Raw genomic sequence first — 20885 nt, forward strand, 5'->3', positions numbered from 1 at the left:
AATTTTACCTGGGCTCTTGTTTGACAAATGTGGTATGAGCCATGATTCTCCTATTAATCACAGGCAGAAAACCATATCATTCCCTTGAATCTACACAGGCTTAAATGTTTGCCTTTCTTCCACCCGATCTGGGTCACACTCAGAGTTACCACTGTCTTTGCTTCACACAAAGATGATTTCCAGCATGGTGCAGACAGGTGGCTCTCTCTCAGACTGATATCCAAGGAGATAACTTTCAAAGACTCAGTTCAAGCCCAGGGTATCTGCCAAGGCCTGCCACAGACTAATGCCAAGCAGACCACTTACAGTCCTGGGGCCCATTTCCTGCTTTTCTCAAGTGAGGGCAAGGATCCTGCCCAAGGCCCCAGTCTAAGCAGCTGGTAAGCATTATCAACACCGAGTCATCAATAGAAAAGCAGCACTGGAACACTGCGATGTGTTTTACTTGTCACTGGATAGGAGCAGAAGAAGCCATCTATCATACTAAAGCTAAGATTCTTATAAAATTTCACATCTGATCAGAAAAAAAACTACACACTCCAAATTATGGCTTCTCTTCATCAGCAATTAAAGATCACTGGCCTGATTTTGTTCATGCTCATTTTCTTTTCTTTTTTTCCTTTCTTTTTTCTTTTGGATATTTAATCTCTTCAGGACAGTAAAGAATCATCTCTTCATTTGTGACAGAAAACCAGGCAGAAGACATAAATCTAAAAGATAATGTTGTTATTTCTTAAAATTCAAATTTACTCTAAGGATTAAAAAACACTCACATTTATATCCAAGTTCCTCAAGGATGTAATTTTCATTCTAATCCACATCCCAAAATGTTATTTATTATTAACACCACTGCCTGAGCTTAATAATTACCTGTGTAATTATTTTAATACAGTGCTTCCAACTAGCATGATACACAATTTGCTTAGTTGAGTTGCTTTTTTTTCTCCTTTATCCCAGAAAATGTCATAATAGGTAGCTAATTTCATAATAGTCTCTTGTGTTTAAAATCTGGTTCCTGGAACTGATTCATACAAGTCAACTATTAGCTTTGCGGTGACATTTTGCAGAAATGTCAGCGACACCTCAGATGTACCTGCTTTGTTTGGCAGTAAAGGTACTTTGCCAACGTTCACAGTGAATAAGCAGCACTACCAGTTTTTCTAAAATCCGTGTTCAATTGTTTCTCTAACCACCACTGAAATACGAGACAGTGTTTTCCTATGTATATTCACATTATGGTCCAAAAATTGGGCATATGCACCAACTACGTGAAAATACAATCCTGCGTTCAGTTTTCCAAATATAAGACAACATTTTACTGAGCAAGATGGAGAACAGCTTCCACTATATTTGAGCCGTCTTTGGCGCTGGTTTCACAGAATAATGCCCCATAGTCTGTAGAAAAGTAATAAACACAATTAAATGAAGCCTTTACTTAAGGCTCCTGGAATTTCAGCTTTTGAAACCAACGAATAAAATAAACATATTGTCCTGTTGAGTATTCTAACAGCTAAGAAATAGGATTCATGGTTTTGATACTTTAAAAATAGTGAATTTGGGTCTAGTTATTCCAGACACAACAGCTCCGAGTCAGGGGACTTTTTATTTTGCCTTAAAAGCAAGCACAATACACCATTTCATGTTTTAAGGTTCTTATTCTCCACGGTCCCACCAGTTGCTACAAACGTTCTCTATCGGATAATATGAGAGAGGTAAAAATGGTAGCTTAAGGTAACCACTCACGAATTACAAGTCCATCAAAAGTATGTCTCCTTTGGGCCGGCAGCTAACTTGCATCCCTTCACACTATCATCTTTGCCTTCAAGATTCAGCAACCTCCGTGTTGTTAAACCCAATGGACGCTGTCTAGGGCTCTATTATTCTATCTCCCAGTGGTTATGGGTATGACCACTGATCATATCACTCTCCTGCTTCACACCTTTCAGTGTTTCCCATTCCTCTTCAAGTAATGCTCAGATGGTTCCCCACGGCTGATAAGACCTCGCGTCCATGTAGTCCCGGCCCAACTCCTAGCTTTACCCACCACCCTCCTCTCTCACTCTCTGATTACTCTAATCTTCCCTCTGTTTCTCCAATGTTCCAAATTCCCCCTTACCTCATGATCCTTGCACCTGCTGTTCCCATTACCTGGGTTATGCCCATCAACCCCCTTCTCCAGGCTGACTCCTACTTACTTTTTGAATTTTTCCATAATCCTCCCATGAAATCAAGTTTCAGTGTTGGTCTGAGCCTGGCATGTCCCTGTCAGGTCTTGCTATTAGGAACCTCACAGCCCTCTGTGTTTTCTCTGTGCTGCACTTGCCACAATTGTAATTGATGAAGGTATTTTGGTGCATCTTTGCCTGGAGACAATGTCCTTTCAGGAAGGAGAATTGTAGGGGCCTTGGGCCTGGGTGTAGGTGACACAATTCTGTGTGGGATAAGGGGAGGATGTCATGGCTGCTCTGGAGCATGGAGAGAGAGAACAAAGGAGGGAGTAAGAGTCCACAGTGGGACCTTTACCCATGAGCCTGGGGAAAATCTGTAAAAATTCCACAGAAAATCTATAAAAATTCTACAATGAATGTGAATGAATTTCTAGTGGAAATGTGTAGCGCTGTTTCCAAGTTTTATGGCTAGGATGTTATGGGTTCATATGGAGGGTCTCTCCGAGGCTACAGGAGGGTAGGGGTCACAAGATGCGAAAGTGAGCAATCCTTGGGAACTCTGAAATCATGAGGAGGGGATAAACTTGGCAGTGGTGGGGAATCACATGCTCTCTAAGGGGGCTTGCGGGACAATGTTGCACGTGGATTACATACATTTTCCACGTATCCCCCAGAAATGAACTACATGAAGACACGGACTGTCTGTTGTGTGCTCCAGTCTTCCCTCCACACATGATCAAGTGCACATGATTAAACGTGTTGAATGAATCTCTTCTGTGCTTCACTGCCTAGCTCTGATGTTTAGCATGTTTGGTTCATAGTTTTAAAACTTAAAACAAGAAAGATTTTCCAATTTAAAACAGTGGCATTGACCCTTGTTTTTATAGTCCATGTGCCATACTACAGCACAGGCTGTCCATGGGCTGAAGCAGACCACAGAGGCAGCCGTATCAAATCAGACTGCAATGGCGTGGACTTAGCCACCCACAGGTGCCTCTGATGCCTTGTTTGGGAAAGACAGGTCCTAAGGGGGCCCTGAAGCAGCTTCACACACTGGTAATAGCGGGAGATAAATGCTGCCCCCCGTAATAAACTGGATCGAAATGAGCCTCACGTTCTATACATGCGCACAACCAAAAATAATTTTAGACTATTCAACTAAGCACAAATCTTAGAGAAAAAAAAAACAACTTTCCAAATTCTCTTTCATCCAGGTAACACACTGCCCTTTGGCACAGTAACCTTCTGGAACTAAACCATGTTTTCTAAACAGGACACCCATTTTTTTCCTTGACATGGATTCCAGAACTAGGAGGAGTCCAGGAACTGGCCGAGAGTGAGGAGGAAGGCAGGATACTTCTGGTTCACTTGTCAACGTTCTTCAATGGGGAAAATGGCCCAAGTGATCATTTTACCTCCATGAGAGATTTAATCCTTGGTACAATTACTTAACATTCATTAAAGTGTGTGTGGCGAGGGTGGGGGTCAGGAGGACACCTGGGTGGTGTAGTCAGTTAAGTGTTTGCCTTTACTCAGGTCCTGGGATTAAGCCCTATGTCAGGCTCCCTATTCAGTGGGGAGCCTGTTTCTCCCTCTCCTTCTGCCCCTCCACTCCCCACCCCTGCTCATACTCATGCCTGCTCTTTCTCTCTCACTCTCAAATAAATAAATTTTAAAAAATAAAATAAAAATAAAAAAATAAGGGCAGCGGGACACTGGGAGTTCTGCCTGAGTAAGAAGGCCAGTAGTCCCATCGAAAGGGGTGAAGGGCTGTCAAAGAACCTTGTTAAGTGAACGTAGACAGGAGTGAAGGGTCGCCAACTGCAAAGCTCACGAATGGCTACGTCTATTCCAACAGCCCCACTTTCACCCTTACCATGGCCAGTTTTTCTCCCAAGTATCCTGGGACACACTTCTGCTCCTCTGCTGCGGCAGCATCACGGAGATCAGCGTTGTTTCCTACCAACATGATAGGAACACTCTCCTGGGTTGCATCCTGCCAGGGGAAAAATGCTGTGTGTTCATCAAACACTGAACAAGTTCCACTGACAACAGCAGCTTCCACTCTCCAAATGCCCCGTGGGTTCTGCATGAACTGGAGGTCATATCTTCCAGCCTCAAAATCTCTCTACAGAGAGCCAAACTTCTTCCCATCACCAAGCGAAAACACTGAGTTTCTGAGAGGTTAAACAAGAATTTGCAAAGGCCAGGGCCATGGTGCAAATGCTCCCCATCACCCCTGCCACCATACGAACCAATATGAACTCAAGGGGCATGACCACAGAACTATATTTGGCTGTGGCACCCACACAATTTTCTGTGACTTAAACTCCAAACGGTGCTGATACAAGTCAACTTCATTATCTCAGGCACAAAACACACAGGAAGATCCCTCAGCCATAACAGGATAAAAACAGAATGTGGGCCTTCCACACTCACTGCAGGCCGGTTCACAACAAAAGTAAAATGTGAAGGTCCTAAAGGTTAACATTTTTCTTACAAGGAGTCAACTACCGATCATTCGAAGGAATCGACCTAAGCTAATGCTCCCAAATCCACCTTTGCAGGTCCACATGAAACGTGGGGAACAGAGCTGTATCGGAGGCCACCCCTCCCACCACCTGGCTGCTATACCGGCTGTGGCCCAGAAATCAGGCAAAAAGCTTCACGTTTCTGCCTCATTTTCCCACTGGTAAAATGAAGGGGTTAGTAAGGGCACATCACACCTCAGCAGGCTCTAATGAGAACAGAGAAAGCGGCCTGACTGGCCCAGAAAAACAGGATTCTGGTTCCCACACAAGAGCAGCAGCAGCAGCCCTGACTGTGACCCTCTCCAGGCCTCCAGGTACCAGCTGTGCTTTCGGTTTGGTGCTACACCTGCCACGGGATCAAGAAATGAGCCTTGAAAACGATGGCATTACATCTGATTTCCCTTCTCTTCAGACCATTCTCCTCCGACCAAGGACACCACAGTGTAGTAACAGTAGAAGGGAGATGGGAATGGAGGGCCGTCCCTTAAACTAGGTGCCCTGTCCATCGATGTGTTCATTAACTGTGTTCTTCTGCAAACTGTTCAGGTTCCAAGGGGGCAACTTTGGAAGCCGCTCAACAAATACTCACTTAAGTGAGCCAAGAACCCAAGCAAGCATCTAATTGACTTCCCTAAGTTATGTCAGTAAATATGGGCAACTCCTTCCAGTCTTGTCTCGAACAGCACCTTCCAGGGAGACTGCCCTGATCACACCATCAGGTCCTTTCCTCTGCCTTCTTGTGTCCACAATATTTATCATTCTCTATCATTCCATTTATTTTATTTACTTGTTTGTTGCTTATTATGTTTCTCCTACTTGGATACAAGCTCCCCTACTGTGGGCGTATTCCAGGCTCTGGAACCTGCACAAAGGAGGGACTCCAAAAATACTCTGGAATGTGAAAAAGTCAGTTAGAGATCTCATGTCTCAAGTGTCTCCTCAATTCAACGTTCACCCAAGCATTCAACCAATACATTACTCACGACAGGTAAGTAAATGGCCATCATTTAATTTTACCCATGATTTTACTGTGCAATTTTGTAACTCAGTGATTTTTATCAAAAAGTATTAATTATTAATTCACCACTGACATTCCATTCCCCTCAGCCCTTGGGCCTATCCCAACAATCACACTCTCAGTTTCCACCTGTATCTCGAGTGGCCACATAATCTGTCCCCACAGAATATCCTCCAATTAGAAAGGACCATGGCAAAGGTTTGTCATGCCCTTTTTTCCCAGGGGTAGAAGTCAAAAGCCAAGTAGTATCTAATTTTTCCCCGTGACAAATTCAAGAGTTCATCTTGAATACAGTTTTTGTCCTTTTCAGACCCTGTGAAAGGTGATCCACAGAGCGGTAAAGGTCACTTACCACATTTAGGTGATTAGCAAATGATGGCAGATGATGGGGGCCTGGCACACCAGCTGTAGTGGTCACTAACGGCTATTTCAAAACTGTGACTGACCTTGCCTTTGGGCCGCCAGTCCTTGCACATCATGCAAAGTCTTAAAATGCAGACTACATCCAAAAATTTTCACAATAAAAAGTTTTGCTGTGGATTTTAAATTTTCTGTGGGTACGAGTCCATTGGGATGATATTATTCTCACTCATTGTTCTACCCCAGGGAGGTCCGTCTGTTCCCGTGAGCAGACGCTTCTCCTCTGTGCATGGAATGTACCTCGGAACTCCACTCTGGACACCCAAAGCTTCTTTTCTCAACCTGCTGCTTACTCTGGCTCTTTATCACAGCAGCAACCAGGGCTGACTCAGGAAATCCAAGGCCCCCTTCAACCCCTCCCCTCTAAATAACCACAAATCAGGGTCATATACTTTTTCCAACTCAGGTTTCTCATAAAATATGAGAGTAACATTACACTTCTTACTTCTTTCCTCAGATAGGTTACAAAGATGTATATATCATGTGGAAATTTTGTGAAGTAAAAATGCAACATAAACATCAACATACTTGCATCATATTGATAATAATTTTAGGTCATGATATTTTGCTAGGACAAAATGCACATTTCTCTGTCATTTCTCAAATCATTTCTTCAGTTAGAGAATATAATTTTATTTTCTTACAGGGTATAAAATAGGCCCAATGGAAGACTCTAGAAGCTAAGTTGATACACAGCAATCAGTTCTCTGTTTAGTCATCGCTGCACTGTTTAATGCCTGTTAAAAATTAGAGATAATACACTTAACTGAAAAATTCTATTAGCCACTAGTTTTTTTTTTTCCAAGAGAGTATATTGAACCACAGCTTGAACTGAATTTTATGTCAATTAATAACCCGTTGGCAGCACACTAAGTGAGGTCAAAATCATTTCCTACTTCTAGAAATTATTTACCATGAAATCAAAGGAGATGAAAGCTCCTCAGATGAAAGACACTATCTCATTTAACCAAAAAAAAAAGCGCTTTTCTGATTTTTGAGACTCTAAAAAAAAAAACAAAAAAAAAACCTTGATATTTCAGGGGCACCAAATTACCACCAGAATAAGGTTGAGGACACGGAGCTGGGCCTTGCACGTGCTCCTATCTGGCACACATGGGGGCCCCGCACACACCCAGTCACATACACACCACCCCAGGCATTAAGAGCTGCTGCTTCTCAGGTTGCCCACATTTGCAGTTACTTCCAGAGGGGTTCTGATTTTATCTGTAAGAAAACCAGAAGTCTTATTCCCAGAAGCTCCCTTCAGTGGTATCCACGGCTCTGGGGAAAATCGCCCAGCTACCGAGGAAGAGACCAATACTGCCAAGCGCCATGAGACACTCCCCCTCTCACACCCAAGCAATGCTCTCTAATGGTGTGCACATCAACAAAGAAGAGAAACCGTGTCTTCTAAGATGGCCCATGACGCCCGTGTAGTTTTTTGTTTGTTTCTGTGTTTTGATATCTTACCTCGATCATGTCCACCCATTCTCGAACATTGAGAAAGCTCTTCTCGCATGTAACATCATACAACAGCAGAACGCCGTCTGCTCTTCTGAAGTAAGACTTGGCGATACTTCTAAACCTGGCAAAGAGGAAAGCGTGTAAATACCAGTTCTAATCAGTCTGTTGGTCAAGTGCTACCCCTTCTTCATCTCTTTCATTCTCACTTTTTTCTCGTTTTCTAAGATAAGCCTCCATTTAGAAGAATCTCATGGCAATCTTGCACTGGGACAGAGCCACCTCTGAGGGCTGGAACGACTCAGTGGAGGGTAACAGAATAATTTGGGGTATGAGCTACAAGAGCCAAACAATTTCTCCAAAAATATCTATAAACCCAAAGTATAACCAGGACAAGGCTGAGAGTATAATTTCTAAAAATTTCAGCCCCTGCAACAAGCTCCCAAACCCATGTGTGGAACACAGGGAAGGAGGGAAGGAGAGGCCCGAGAGAGAAAACTGTGGTCTGGAGGGGTGGGGAGGGGTTACTGGGGGGGGGGGCATGGAAGAGGGCCTAACGATGCGGAGTGCCACAGCATGCCAGCTTTACACACACGGCACGTGGGCCGGTTCACTAGCGCAAGAGCACACCCCTGCATGCGTGTCCCAACTCTAAACCAACTGCAACACTTGATAGCATCTTTAAAAAGGCCATGTCGACTACAAATGTCTTTTAAATATTGAAAGTCTCAGTGTCCTAGAGAATGCGAGCTCCCTGCAAGCAGCTTTTGTGGATTTGTGTCTGTTTCCTGTTGAATCTTTGGAGCCTAAATGGTGCCTGGTACGGGCACATGTGGGTACGCAGCCCATACTCGCTAGCTGAGCAAGTGGGGAGATGCTATTTCCGAAGAGTAAGGCACTTGATCTTTCTGGTCATCGGCAATGCATGCAGGAGAAGGCAAGGTCACCAGACACGAGTCTTCTACTTAGTTGGTGCCTCTGCCCTTGAATGGAGGGGAGCTGACAGATTCCCCTTTCGGTCTTTTATTGAGCCTGGCTAAGTGCCTCCTCACACCGACACTGCATTCCAGGAGTGCTGCCTCGCCTACGTTCTCTCCTTCGGAAAGGGCACTCTCCTTTTCCCAACGGAACAGCGGCTAAGAGGAAGTCTGAAGACTCCTACACACAACTGACAGGTAAATGAAGGAGGAAAGAATGTGGGGACATGCAAACATTCCCAATATCCTAATGCACTATGTAAACAGTGTATTATAATTATAGGATTATAAGCATCAAAAACCACCAAGTGTCCCACAAGGCTCGTCCATGCAGACCGAAGGTGAGCCCACAGCGCAGTTGGAAGCACTTGCCTCTCCTGACCAGCCGTATCCCAGAGCTGCAGGACTGTGCGCTCTCCGTCCACAAGGAGAGTTTTCATCTGAAAATCGACTCCTGAAAGGGAATTACAAGACAACGTGGGGACCATGATGTAAACAATTTCACTGGTTTAGACTCTCAAGCCCTCTGTAGATAAGACAAAAGCCAATAAGCCAAAGGTCAATGAGGTAGAGAGGGATGAATGTAGCCTTCAAGGAGAGCGATCTTCAAACACTATTACAAGTCAGAACACACATGTGCGTGGAGGCACCCTCTGCAGGTTGGCTGAGCTGGGGAAGGCTTTCGGCTGCAGACAAAAGGAAAATCTACATTCTGTTTGTCCGTGTGATTACATGAAGTCGGTATGTCTCTGCCTGTTTATGTGTGTGTGCTTGTGTGCATGTGGACGTGTGTATGTGTGCATGTATCTGTATGTGGATACGTGGGAGGTGTGCATATACACCATGCTCTTGAGCAACCGAACAAAACACGGTGGTCTTTTCAGGAACCAAATCAAAGTGAACTTGCAGATTTGTTACCTTCAGGGGTATGATGGAGAACCATGAATTTACAAAGACGCCCACTATGAAGAGGGTATAATCAATCTGTTCTAATATTTCTCATCATCAAAATAAGAACTCTTTAGATAAAGAAGAAAGGTTAATGATAATTTGCAAACCTTCAACTCCTTCTACTGATTAGTATGCAAATTTGGGAAATCAGGACACTTCCTCTCTTGTTCTCAGAACTGCTTACTCATGTATTCCGCTGTAAAGGAGGGGAAGTGATCATAGACCTGGCTATGATTTTGCATCAACAATGTCACTTTGCCAAGTGACAGCTTACCAGAAAAGCTTTCCCTGGTCACCCTGTGTAAAACTGCACCTCTCTCCAAACTTCATCTTTTTTTCACCCATTGCTGTCCTTTGGGGTGAATTTTCCTGCAGCCTGGGATTTAGTTGCCTCTGTTTGTTTTGTGTCCTTAGCACTTACAGTAGTATCGTGCTCCTAGGAGAACTCAGGAAATGTCTGCTGAATAAATGAATCTGTCATCTCTGGCTCTAAGTTTGGTCTGGCTGCTCTGCCTGGCTAAGTGGATACCTCTGTCCTTTGTCAGTCTTCTTTTCCTAAATTGGGCCTTCACCAAAACAGAAGACCATTCTGTAGATAAAGATACACACACACACACACACACCCCTATATATTATATATGTATACAGAGAGACCTGTGTATATACTTTCTATGGAAAATAAAATCACGCTAAAAGAAGGTCATTTCCCCATTACCAACTGGAGAAGGAACCATACCCAGGGTGGCACTTGTATTTCCTCGAAATTCATTCTTGCAGAGCCTCATGAGGAAACTAGACTTCCCCACTGCAGCATCCCCAGCAAGCACAATCTTGTAAGCCTTCTGTGAGCTGGAAGATTTATGGTCGTCATTCACCACGTCTGTCTAGGGGGACAAAGCCACAGTGGGTGACAAAGGCCATGCCAGTTGTCTTCCTAATAAGTTATAAGGCACCGAAAATTCACAGAGTTCATGAATAAAATATCCCAGAAACTACCTACCTGTGGTGACAGAGCTGAGATGGGCTTTCTTGAAGAACTGACTATGCTGCCCTCACTAGCGGACCCCTGGGGTTTCCAGTCTAAGACGGCAGCCACACCTTCGGCACCAAACGCCTCTTCATCCCTTATATCAGCAACCTGGTTTTTGTTATTATTATTTTTTTTTAGTCATCCATTAAAAAACAAAGTCTCTCTTTACACATATATATTATGGATTAAAGAGAAGAAAAATACACAGATGAATCTATAGTCAGTTCTGTTATGGAACAGAGTCGCCCCAAATGGCAATCTGTGAACATTTCTCCCTACCCTGATGAAGAAAAATACATTCTACTGACTATGTTTCATATTTATAACCTTTAAGTCATATTCCCCTGACAGATACAAGTCAAACAGGGTGATAGATTTCCATCGAAGGTACGGCCCAGGAGACAGTGATTTCTGGGGCTTACGTCTACATCTGAAGCATCATCCCCAAAGCTCTCCTGCGTGCCGTGTGACCTCTGAAGTGCCCTCTGGTGCCTGTATTCCACCTCGGAGTCATATTCGTTGGAGTCTCTCAGGGTAGACAAGCCACTGTCAAAGCAGCTCTCGGGAAGGCTGTCCACCTCACAATTCATCCTCTGCACAGGGTCACAGAAGGCCAATGAGTCACAGTCCTCATCCATGTAGGAGGAGCAGGATGACCTGGTGATAAAGGAGAAGACAGCTCTACCCAAGAGTTCACAAAGCTCAGGCTACACAGCAATGGACTCAAGAAGACCAACAACTCTCCCTTTTGCCAAGAATCACAATGTAGTCATGATTATGCATCAGGGGAAACAAAATGTTGAGAGCAACACCAGCTCATTCTATGCAACAGTCAATTAAGATAAAGACACTCAAGTCTAATATTTAATAAAAATGAAGCCATTTTTAAAAATCACATTCTGGGGGCGCCTGGGTGGCTCAGTGGGTTAAAGCCTCTGCCTTCAGCTCAAGTCATGATCTCAGGGTCCTGGGATCAAGCCCCACATCAGGCTCTGCTCAGCGGGGAGCCTGCTTCCTCCTCTCTCTGTGACTGCCTCTCTGCCTACTTGTGATCTCTATCAAATAAATAAATAAATAAAGCTTTAAAAAATCACATTCTTTATTTCCGAATAAGAAAGGAATTGCAGGGGCGTCTGGGTGGCTCAGTGGGTTAAAACCTCTGCCTTCGGCTCAGGTCATGATCCTAGGGTCCTGGGATCAAGCCCCGCATCTGGTTCTCTGCTCAGCAGGGAGCCTGCCTCCCCCTCTCTCTCTTTGCCTGGCTCTCTGCCTACTTGTGATCTCTGTCTGTCAAATAAATAAATCAAATCTTTAAAAAAAAAAAAAAAAGAAAGGAATTGCCGTGCCCAGAGCATAAATGCAATCTCAAGTTAAGAAAAATGTATGCAGTAGATGTAAACCTTTTTACTCTAATGTGGTCAGACCATACTCCAAATAACTCATCCATTTTTGGATAACAGCTCTGCTTTTGAAAAGGGATGCTGACAACCTAGATGGAAAACGTAACCAGGATGACCGTGAGACTCAAAACACTCAGACACAAGAAACTGTTCCATGAGCTCAACTTCAGTCTTACTGGTGTCCCTCTTCAAATCCTCAGAGAAGCTGAGACATGAAGATGAAGAATACATTCTCTTAGGTTGCACAAGACAAAATAAGGCCAACTGATAAGCTTTTCTAGGAGTCATATTTTTTTTAATATTTTATTTATTTGACAGAGAGAGAGATCACAAGTAGGCTGAGAGGCAGGCAGAGAAAAAGGAAGGAAAGCAGACTCCCTGCTGAGCAGAAAGCCCGATGCGGGGCTCCATCCCAGGACGCTGGGATCATGACCTGAACTGAAGGCAGAGGCTTTATTTATTTATTTATTTTTTCAGCGTAACAGTATTCATTGTTTTTGCATAACACCCAGTGCTCCATGCAATACGTGCCCTCCCTGTTACCCACCACCTAGTTCCCCCAACCTCCCACCCCCACCCCTTCAAAACCCTCAGGTTGATTTTCAGAGTCCATAGTCTCTTATGGTTCCTGAAGACAGAGGCTTTAACCCACTGAGCTACCCAGGCATCCCAGGAGTCATATTTCTAATCAACATGGTAAAAATGACAGGCAATTAGAAAGGTGTGGTACCAGAATATGACACAGGGAGTTTTCTGCCACTAGGTGTTGATATATACTCTAGTAAGATGCTTATAGAAGAAGTTTCACAGGGAGGTCTCCCGGATAAAGGCAAGAACCCCTGGCTTCTATGGATGTTTCCATTCGTGAAACTCTCTCACATCTTATAACTGAGGGAGAAATTAACATCCAACAAAAGAATCAAAAGAAACTGCATTATTTCCCTATTTACTTTTACTTTTCCATTTGATTTTCCCAAAAACCTGTTTATACTGAAATAATGGGGCACATGTATGGCTCAGTCAGTTAAGTGTCAGACTCTTGATTTTGGCTCAGGTCATGATCTCATGGTCACTGAGACTGAGCCCCACATCGGGCTCTGTGCTCAGGGTGGAGGTTGCTTGAGATTCTCTCTCTCTGCGCCCCCCCATCATGAGGAGGAGGAGGAGGAGGAGGAGGAGGAGATGGAGAAGGAGAAGGAGAAGAAGGAGAAGAAGAAGAAGAAGAAGGAGAAGAAGAAGAAGAAGAAGAAGAGGAAGAAGAAGAAAGGGGGAGGAGGAGGAGGAACAACAAGAACAGGAAAGAAGGAAGGAAGTAGAGGGAAGGGGAGAGGAGATGAGAGGAGGGGAAAGAAAAAAGAAAAGAAAAGAAGAAAAACAAGGGCCACAGACTGTTTAGTCTCCATTATACTGGAGCACCATCTTGGGTCGCTTGGCAAACACTGTCTCATCAGAATGAGGAAATGGGCAGAGTATATAGTCCACAGAGATAAAAGTAAGTAAGAGTAAGAGATGAATATGTTCAGAAAACAGAGGGTGATCTCAATATAAATAAGTATAAATGACATAAGTCTGAGAAGTCAAAAATATTTTGGTGCCAGGGTGCCTGGGTAGCGCAGTGGGCTAAGTGTCAGACTCTTGGCTTCCGCTCACGTCATAATCTCAGTGTTGTGAGATGGAGTCCCATGTTGGGCTCCATGCTCAACTCTGAGTCTGCTTGAAGCCCTCTCTCCCTCTCCCTCTTCCCCTCCCGCTCATGTGCTCTCTCCCCAAAATAAATAAATAAATCTTTAAAAAAACTATTTTAATACCATTAGCAAATGCTTAAAATTAACTAAAAAAGTAAGAACCACCAAACCCTCCCGAAATATGTTACTTAATTACAAAGTCTTTATCCTGGGGGCACATATTCAGACCATATTGTTAACTAGCTAGCTCTGTGTGTCTGTGTGCATACATACATTTTGTTGTTGTTTCATCGTTTATGAAATTATCCTTCTAAATCTTTTAGCCACACTATAAGAAACCTAAAAAAAACATTCTCATTATAATATAGTACAAACTCCTTCAGCTCCGTATCATTATTAATCAGATCTTTTTAAAAAAAACACTCAGATTTTTGATAAGAAGGGAAGAAGTGAAATACAGAATTGAGAAATCACTTCCATGAATATCCAGACTCTAAATTTAAAATATAGGTACAGATCAGATTTTCTCAAAGTCAACATATATATACCCTTTAAAAAAGTAAACTATTCTTACCTGCCCAAAATATATTTTCATAAGTAAGTATGTACTGTTGGGGCCGATTCCACGTTAAAACCTGTTAAACCCCTAGGGCCTGCCTGGGCCTACTTAGCCATAGTGACTCCATGTTGCCTAGGTAGCCATTTTGTTGTTTAATAAATGCCTTAGCAGTTACTGATACCGGTTCTGGGTAACCGTTGCTAAAACACATACCTAAAACGAGGCCATTTTGTTGTTTAATAAATGCCTCAGCAGTTACTAGTATCGGTTTCGGGTAACTGTTATTAAAACACACAGGTAGGATACATCCAATCAGCCAAAGCCACATATGTAGAGGTCTGCAGTTGCGCCCTATAAAACTAGCCTGTAAGACCAAGGGGTGGTCCCTCTCTTTGGAGGCGGCCCTGGGCGGTCAGTCTGCCCCTGGCTGGTCAGTCTAACTTCTAATGCTTGGCATAGAATAAGGCTTTGCATAACTTTCACTTTGTCTCAGTCTCGCTCCTTTGATAACGGACCCAACAGTACAAATATAGAACAAGCTATATTTTTGTTACAAATCTTAGAAAAACACAAAACTAAAACAAGCATACAAGTTAAAATCCAGTAAGGTCACAAAAGCAATAAAATTAAATTTAAAAACATGCTTTTAAGTTTTTATATCAGCATCTGATATTAAACTTCTGATATTAAAATAATGACCTTCCAAAGAGGACATCAGTCCAGACCCTGGCAGCCCACTGGTTATTATTCAGGGTGATGAGAACAAGGGTGTTCTACTCCTGTCCCTCTCAGCCACTGGGGTGTGATGACTTTGTCCCTTAGAACCTACTCTTGAGGAGTTCTTAATCCAGTATCAATGAACCTTATTCATGGTGTGTAATCTTTTCCAAAATGAACCATGGTAAAATTTCTGAAATAATTTTCAGTAATATATCTTTTCCCCTATGTGCTTAGAATTGGTCTTAAATATCAGTCCAGAAAAATCCCATGGCACCCACACAGTTTTTTAAAAGTAATGTCTTTTTCTCAATAACAGAGCAACTGAGCTGCCTACATGTCTACAAACCATCAACATTTGTTATTTCACAAATCGGTGACAATAAAAACATCTGATACCTGTATAGCATTTTCCTAAAAGTGATCATCAATAAGCCCTGGTAATAAACCTTCCTGACCATTTTGCTATTGCCAGGAGAGTTAAGAACATTATTCTTTTTTTGTTGATTTCAAGTTTTTATTTAAATTCTAGTTAGTTAACATATATGGTAAAATTGGTTTCAGGAGTAGAATTTAGTGATTCATGACTTACATGTAATACCCAGTGCTACTTACAGCACGTGCCCTCCTTAATACCCATCATCCATTTAGCTCACCCCCCACTGTTTTCCCTCCATCAACCCTCAGTTTGCTCTCTGTAGTTGAGTCTTTTATGATTTGTTTTCCTCTCTCTTTTGATCTTTTTTCTTCCCCTATGTTCTTCTGTTTTCTTTCTTAAATTCCACATATGAGTGAAAGCATACAGTATTTGTCTTTCTGAGTTATTTTGCTTAGCACAATGCACTCTAGTTACATCTCCATAACGGTAAATGACAAGATTCCATTCCTTCTCATGGCCAATATTTCGTTGTATATATCACCTCTTCTTTTTCCATTCATCAGTTGACAGACATTTGGGCTCTTTCTATAATTTGGCTATTATTGATAATGCTGCTATAAACATTGGGGAGCATGTACCTCTTCAAATCAGTATTTGTATCCTTTGGGTAAATACCTAGTATTATAATTTCTGGGTCACAGGGTAATTCTGCTGTGACTTTTTGAGGAAACTCCATACTGTTTTTTGTTTTTGTTTTTGTTTTTTAAAGATTTTATTTATTTGACAGCGAGAGATCACAAGCAGGCAGAGAGGCAGGCAGAGAGAGAGGGAAGCAGGCTCCCGCTGAGCAGAGAGCCCGATGCGGGACTCGATCCCAGGACCCTGAGATCATGACCTGAGCTGAAGGCAGCGGCTTAACCCACTGAGCCACCCAGGTGCCCCTAAACTCCATACTGTTTTTCATAGTGGCTGTATCAGTTTGCATTCCCAGCAACAGTGTAAGACGGTTCCTCTTTCTCCACATCCTCACCAACATTTGTCTCCTGTGTTGTTAGTTTCAGCCATTCTGACAGGTGTGAGGTGGTATCTCATCATGGTTTTGATTTGTAATCCCCTGATAATAAATGATCTTGAGCAACTTTTCATGTGTCTGTTAGCCATTTTGTATGTCTTCTTTGGAAAAATGTCTATTCATGACTTCTGCCCATTTCTTAACTGGATTATTTATTTTCGGGTGTTGAGTTTGATTAAGTTCCTTATAGATTTTGGATACTAATCCCTTATCAGATATGTCATTTGCAAATATCTTCTCCCATTACGTCTGTTGACTTTTAGTTGTGTTGACTGTTTCCTTTGCTGTGTAGAAGTTTTAATCTTGATGAAGTCCCAATAGTTCATTTTTGCTTTTGTTTCTCTTGCCTCTGAATGTGTCTAGTTAGAAGCTGCTATGGCTAAGGTTTAAAAGGTTTCTGCCTGTGTTCTCCTCTGGGATTTTGATGGTTTCTTATCTCGCATTCAGGTCTTTCATCCATTTTGAGTCTATTTTTGTGTGTGGTGTAAGGAAATGGTCTAGTTTCATTCTTCGGCACACAGCTGTGGATGCATGCAGCATGGATCTTCTTGTTGGATAGACTCTTAATTATGATAGAGTGCCCTTCTTCATCTTGTTATAGTCTTTGGCTTAATATCTATCATATCTGATATAAGTATGGCTACTCCAGCTTTCTTTTGATGTCCATTAGCGTGATAGATGGTTCTCCATCCCCTCATTTTCACTCCGGAGGGGCCTTTAGGTCTAAAATGTTCCTTGGAAGGAGCATATAGATGGGTATTATTTTTTTATCCCTTTTCATACCCTATATCTTTTGACTAGAGCATTTCATTCATTTACATTCAGAGTTATTATTGATAGATAAGAATTTAGTGCCATTGTATTCCTGTAAAGTCACCGCTTCTGGAGATTCTCTGTTCCTTTCTAGTCTTTGTTGCTTTTGGTCTTTCTGTCCCACAGAAAGGGTCTCTCTTAGTATTTCTTGCAGGGCTGATTTTGTGGTCAGGAACTCCTTTGGTTTTTGTTTGTCTGGGAAACTTTTTATCTCTCCTTCTACTTTGAATGCTAGCCTTGCAGGATAATGTATTCTTGGCTGCATATTTTTCCTAGCATGTTGAATATATTGCCACTCTCCACTGGCCTGCCAGGTTTCTGTGGAAAGATCTGCAGAACCATGCCTCTGCACCTCCTACCTACTACAATGTTTTCTCCCTCTAGTTCTGCATTTTGTTCTCTCAGTATTCAGATCGATTCTTGAGTATTTGGAAGATCTGATATTTATCAAGCTGTGTTTGAGGGACAAGGCAAGCATAGGGTCCCCCTTACTGCTCTGCCATCTTAACTCTCAATACATTTTTATTCTTTAGAACAAAAGATCCCAAATGCAAAGGGAATGAATATGAATTGGAAAGTTGCATTGAAAATGGAGAGCTAGAAGCCCATAGCTTATGCCTTAACTTCTACTTTCAAGATTAGATAACCCCCAAATTTAACTTTTCAAGTAATAACAATGGACATATGTATTATACACACAAGTACACACATTTAATCTTTCAGTCCTTGTCGCCAGATCTCAGGTTACCAATATGTCACTTCATTTGATTCAAAATAGAGCTAAATTCTCACTTCTGTTAAATCTCTATGAGTCTTTCAATACAACAGCTCACAAATGTCTGCTAGTCATGTTTTTATTTGTTTTGAAAGTTTCCTCGAACACAGCTTACATAATATTATGTTGAGCTATTAAACATTTGCCAAGAGTCTGAACATCCTATCCCACGTATATGGCAACATCCAACACTATAGTTCTGCTTGTTTCCCTCTAAGAGTTTTCAGAGTTCACTTCTGAGGAACAAGATGTAACGAGAGAATGAGGTCAGGGGAAGCACACATAAAATCAAGTCATAACAATGTCTTAAGGAAATCACTTCGCCCTCTCTGAAACATTTCTACTTTGAATCTTTACAGGTTTCAGAAATTTTAAATAAGATAGCAGAAAATAGAAATTAGTGCCCAAAGTAGATTCTACTGTTTTAATTCCCCTCTAAGGAAATTTACTTTCCTTTTCACTCTGATCCAGAATTCAAATGAAAAGTAGGTGTTACCATAGGTGTCATAGCCCAGAGGATGAGGAGAATGACCATTAAATTTGGGACTGCTCCTAGAAATTGTATTCCCTGGTGATATATTACTTATGCATTGAAATACATAAAATATATAAGCAACATTTTGTTATTCCATAAACACATAATACATATATACACATATATAACACACTAACTTCTAATGTAATTAAAAGCTGGTACCCTACATGAGTAAATGTGAGCACAAACACCAAGATAACTCCTGTAGTACTCTCTCTGCATTGTGTCTTAGGTCCAAATCCCACTGCATGAGCCATAAAGAGCATCCTGGTTGCCTGCATTGTCTAGGATTCTGAATACCAACGTCTTTGGATTTATCTCTTCTCAAACCATAATTTGGTTCAGTAACTGAGCTAAAGGCTAAAGCCTAAAGCTAAGGCAAAGGAACCCTAAACTTGAAGCTGACCCCCAAAAGTGGGAGAAGAGGATTTCTGACACATGTAGTCAGGAAATTTACTCAAAATTCCAAGACGGGCATAGCTTGTTTCTGTAGCAGTGTTTTAAATCCAAGGCCCCCACTCTGATCATCTCACGACCTAAAGAATACTCAGTGTGTCTAAATACACTCCTTAGCCAGACACACCTTCTCCCTCCTCTGAAATGGGAAGTATTTTCTTCCTACTTCGATAAGATTTCCCATTTTTTCTTCTATCATTGCTATCTGTGCACATCTGAACTCCCTACTACACTATAAACTCTTCCAGGACCCAGCTCACACCTTACATATCTTTCTCTGGTTTCCTTGAACAGCTAACAGACAGTTGGTGAACATCTAGGCATTTATCTCGGCAGAAGGGTAGCATATCCTTTAATTTGGGAAAATGTTGCCTCCTCTATTGAAATGGAATAGTTTCGCATTTTTGTAAGTTCCCCCTTTAAGAAGATACATGATCTTCATCAAAATACTCTACTATAAGAAAGAAGAGAATGTATTATAAAATTCCACTACATACCCACGATCTGTTGAACTTGCTGTAACTGTTTTCAAGGGCGCTCCTAAGGCTGTCATTACTGTCATCTAACTTCTGGTTAGCTGTTCTACACAGCAAATAAACAAACAAGCAGATAAGGGAAGTTGGGGTAAAAGCCGCCTTCTTCACAGGCTGCGAAGTACAGAACACTGAGTTACTTAACCACCTCTTCCAACTTTCTACCACTCCTCTTCAAACCTCATAAACTGAGATCATAATTCACTACTAGAACTACAACTTAACTGATGGATTACCTCCCTTTTAAAGGTCTCAAGGCATTTCAGGAATTAGCTATGCTATTGGAACCCACTGTTCCGGGGCGCCTGGGTGGCTCAGTGGTTTAAGCCGCTGCCTTCGGCTCAGGTCATGATCTCAGGGTCCTGGGATCGAGTCCCGCATAGGGCTCTCTGCTCAGCAGGGAACCTGCTTCCCTCTCACTCTCTCTGCCTGCCTCTCTGCCTACTTGTGATCTCTCTCTGTCAAATAAGTAAATAAAAAATCTTTAAAAAAAAAAAAAAAAAAAGGAACCCACTGTTCCCTCAGGTAGCTTTGCAGTGTAAATAGGTTTCTTGAAGGTCTCTGTTTCCTAAATGACTGGACCCAGGTGGCCCCATGTGCCACTCTCTGTCCCTGTGCACGTGTCCCAGCCAGGCGTAGATGCAATGTATTATGTCACACTTCTTCCGGCTCCTCCCACGTCTTCCTTGTGACCTGTTGCTGCCCACCGGGCACTGTCAGGTATCGATGAAATGTTCTGATGTTGACTCTGGGTTCAAATCCCATGCAGGCATGTACCTTCCATATCATTGATGGGAGTCATCTGACTTGTCAGAGCGGTGGCATCTCTTCTAAAAACCGAGGACAATAACAGAGCTTCTGCCTGAGAGTGACCAATCTGAATCTACTTAAGGCTGATCCATCCTTCAGATCTCAGCTCAGTTGTTGCATCTGCCAGAACACTTCCTGGACCTTCCTGGTTAGGAGGAAGCTCTGCACTATATGCCCCCAGTAGGCACATCCCTTCCCCCCCGTACCACTTCTTTGGCATTTTAATGTTTATTTCTACAATAAGCCATCAGTTTCCATCTTCTTCCCCTAGATAAGCCCCATAAAGAGACAGAGAGACTTTTTTCTTTTTTCTTTTTTTAATTGCCATTCTATGCTCAGTTCCTGGCATATCTGACCTGTAAAAGTCTGCTGGACGAATGAATAAATGAATGAGCAGGATTACTGTAACAGGTCAACTCTGTAACTGCCACAGGTGAGACTTAACAATCATTCAAAACGGGGAAAACAAACTTGCCAAATCTGATCCTCCTTCATCTGGGGAGACAAAACAGAACTTACATGGGTAGAAGAGATTGCTGAGGTAGAGGAGGGGGAGGTCTTGTGGGGAAGGCCCTCGGAGGCTGGAATTACAGTA

The 20885-nt window shown here is 42.4% G+C and overlaps 1 protein-coding gene across 1 annotated transcript in view; it reads right to left on the reverse strand.

Annotated features, from left to right (window-relative positions):
* Positions 1–1321: 1321 nt before the first annotated feature.
* The window catches only part of LOC123952601 (ras and EF-hand domain-containing protein-like), a 71443-nt gene continuing 51879 nt past the window's right edge, over positions 1322–20885 (reverse strand). Inside the window, 7 exon segments of the mRNA XM_046021855.1 lie at positions 1322–1395; positions 4045–4164; positions 7608–7722; positions 8948–9029; positions 10263–10410; positions 10527–10664; positions 10979–11213. Of these exon segments, the coding sequence (XP_045877811.1) occupies positions 1345–1395; positions 4045–4164; positions 7608–7722; positions 8948–9029; positions 10263–10410; positions 10527–10664; positions 10979–11213 (889 nt within the window). The 3' untranslated portion in view covers positions 1322–1344.

Source organism: Meles meles, chromosome 11 (genome assembly GCF_922984935.1).
Source record: "Meles meles chromosome 11, mMelMel3.1 paternal haplotype, whole genome shotgun sequence".
Classification (NCBI taxonomy): Eukaryota; Metazoa; Chordata; class Mammalia; order Carnivora; family Mustelidae; genus Meles; species Meles meles.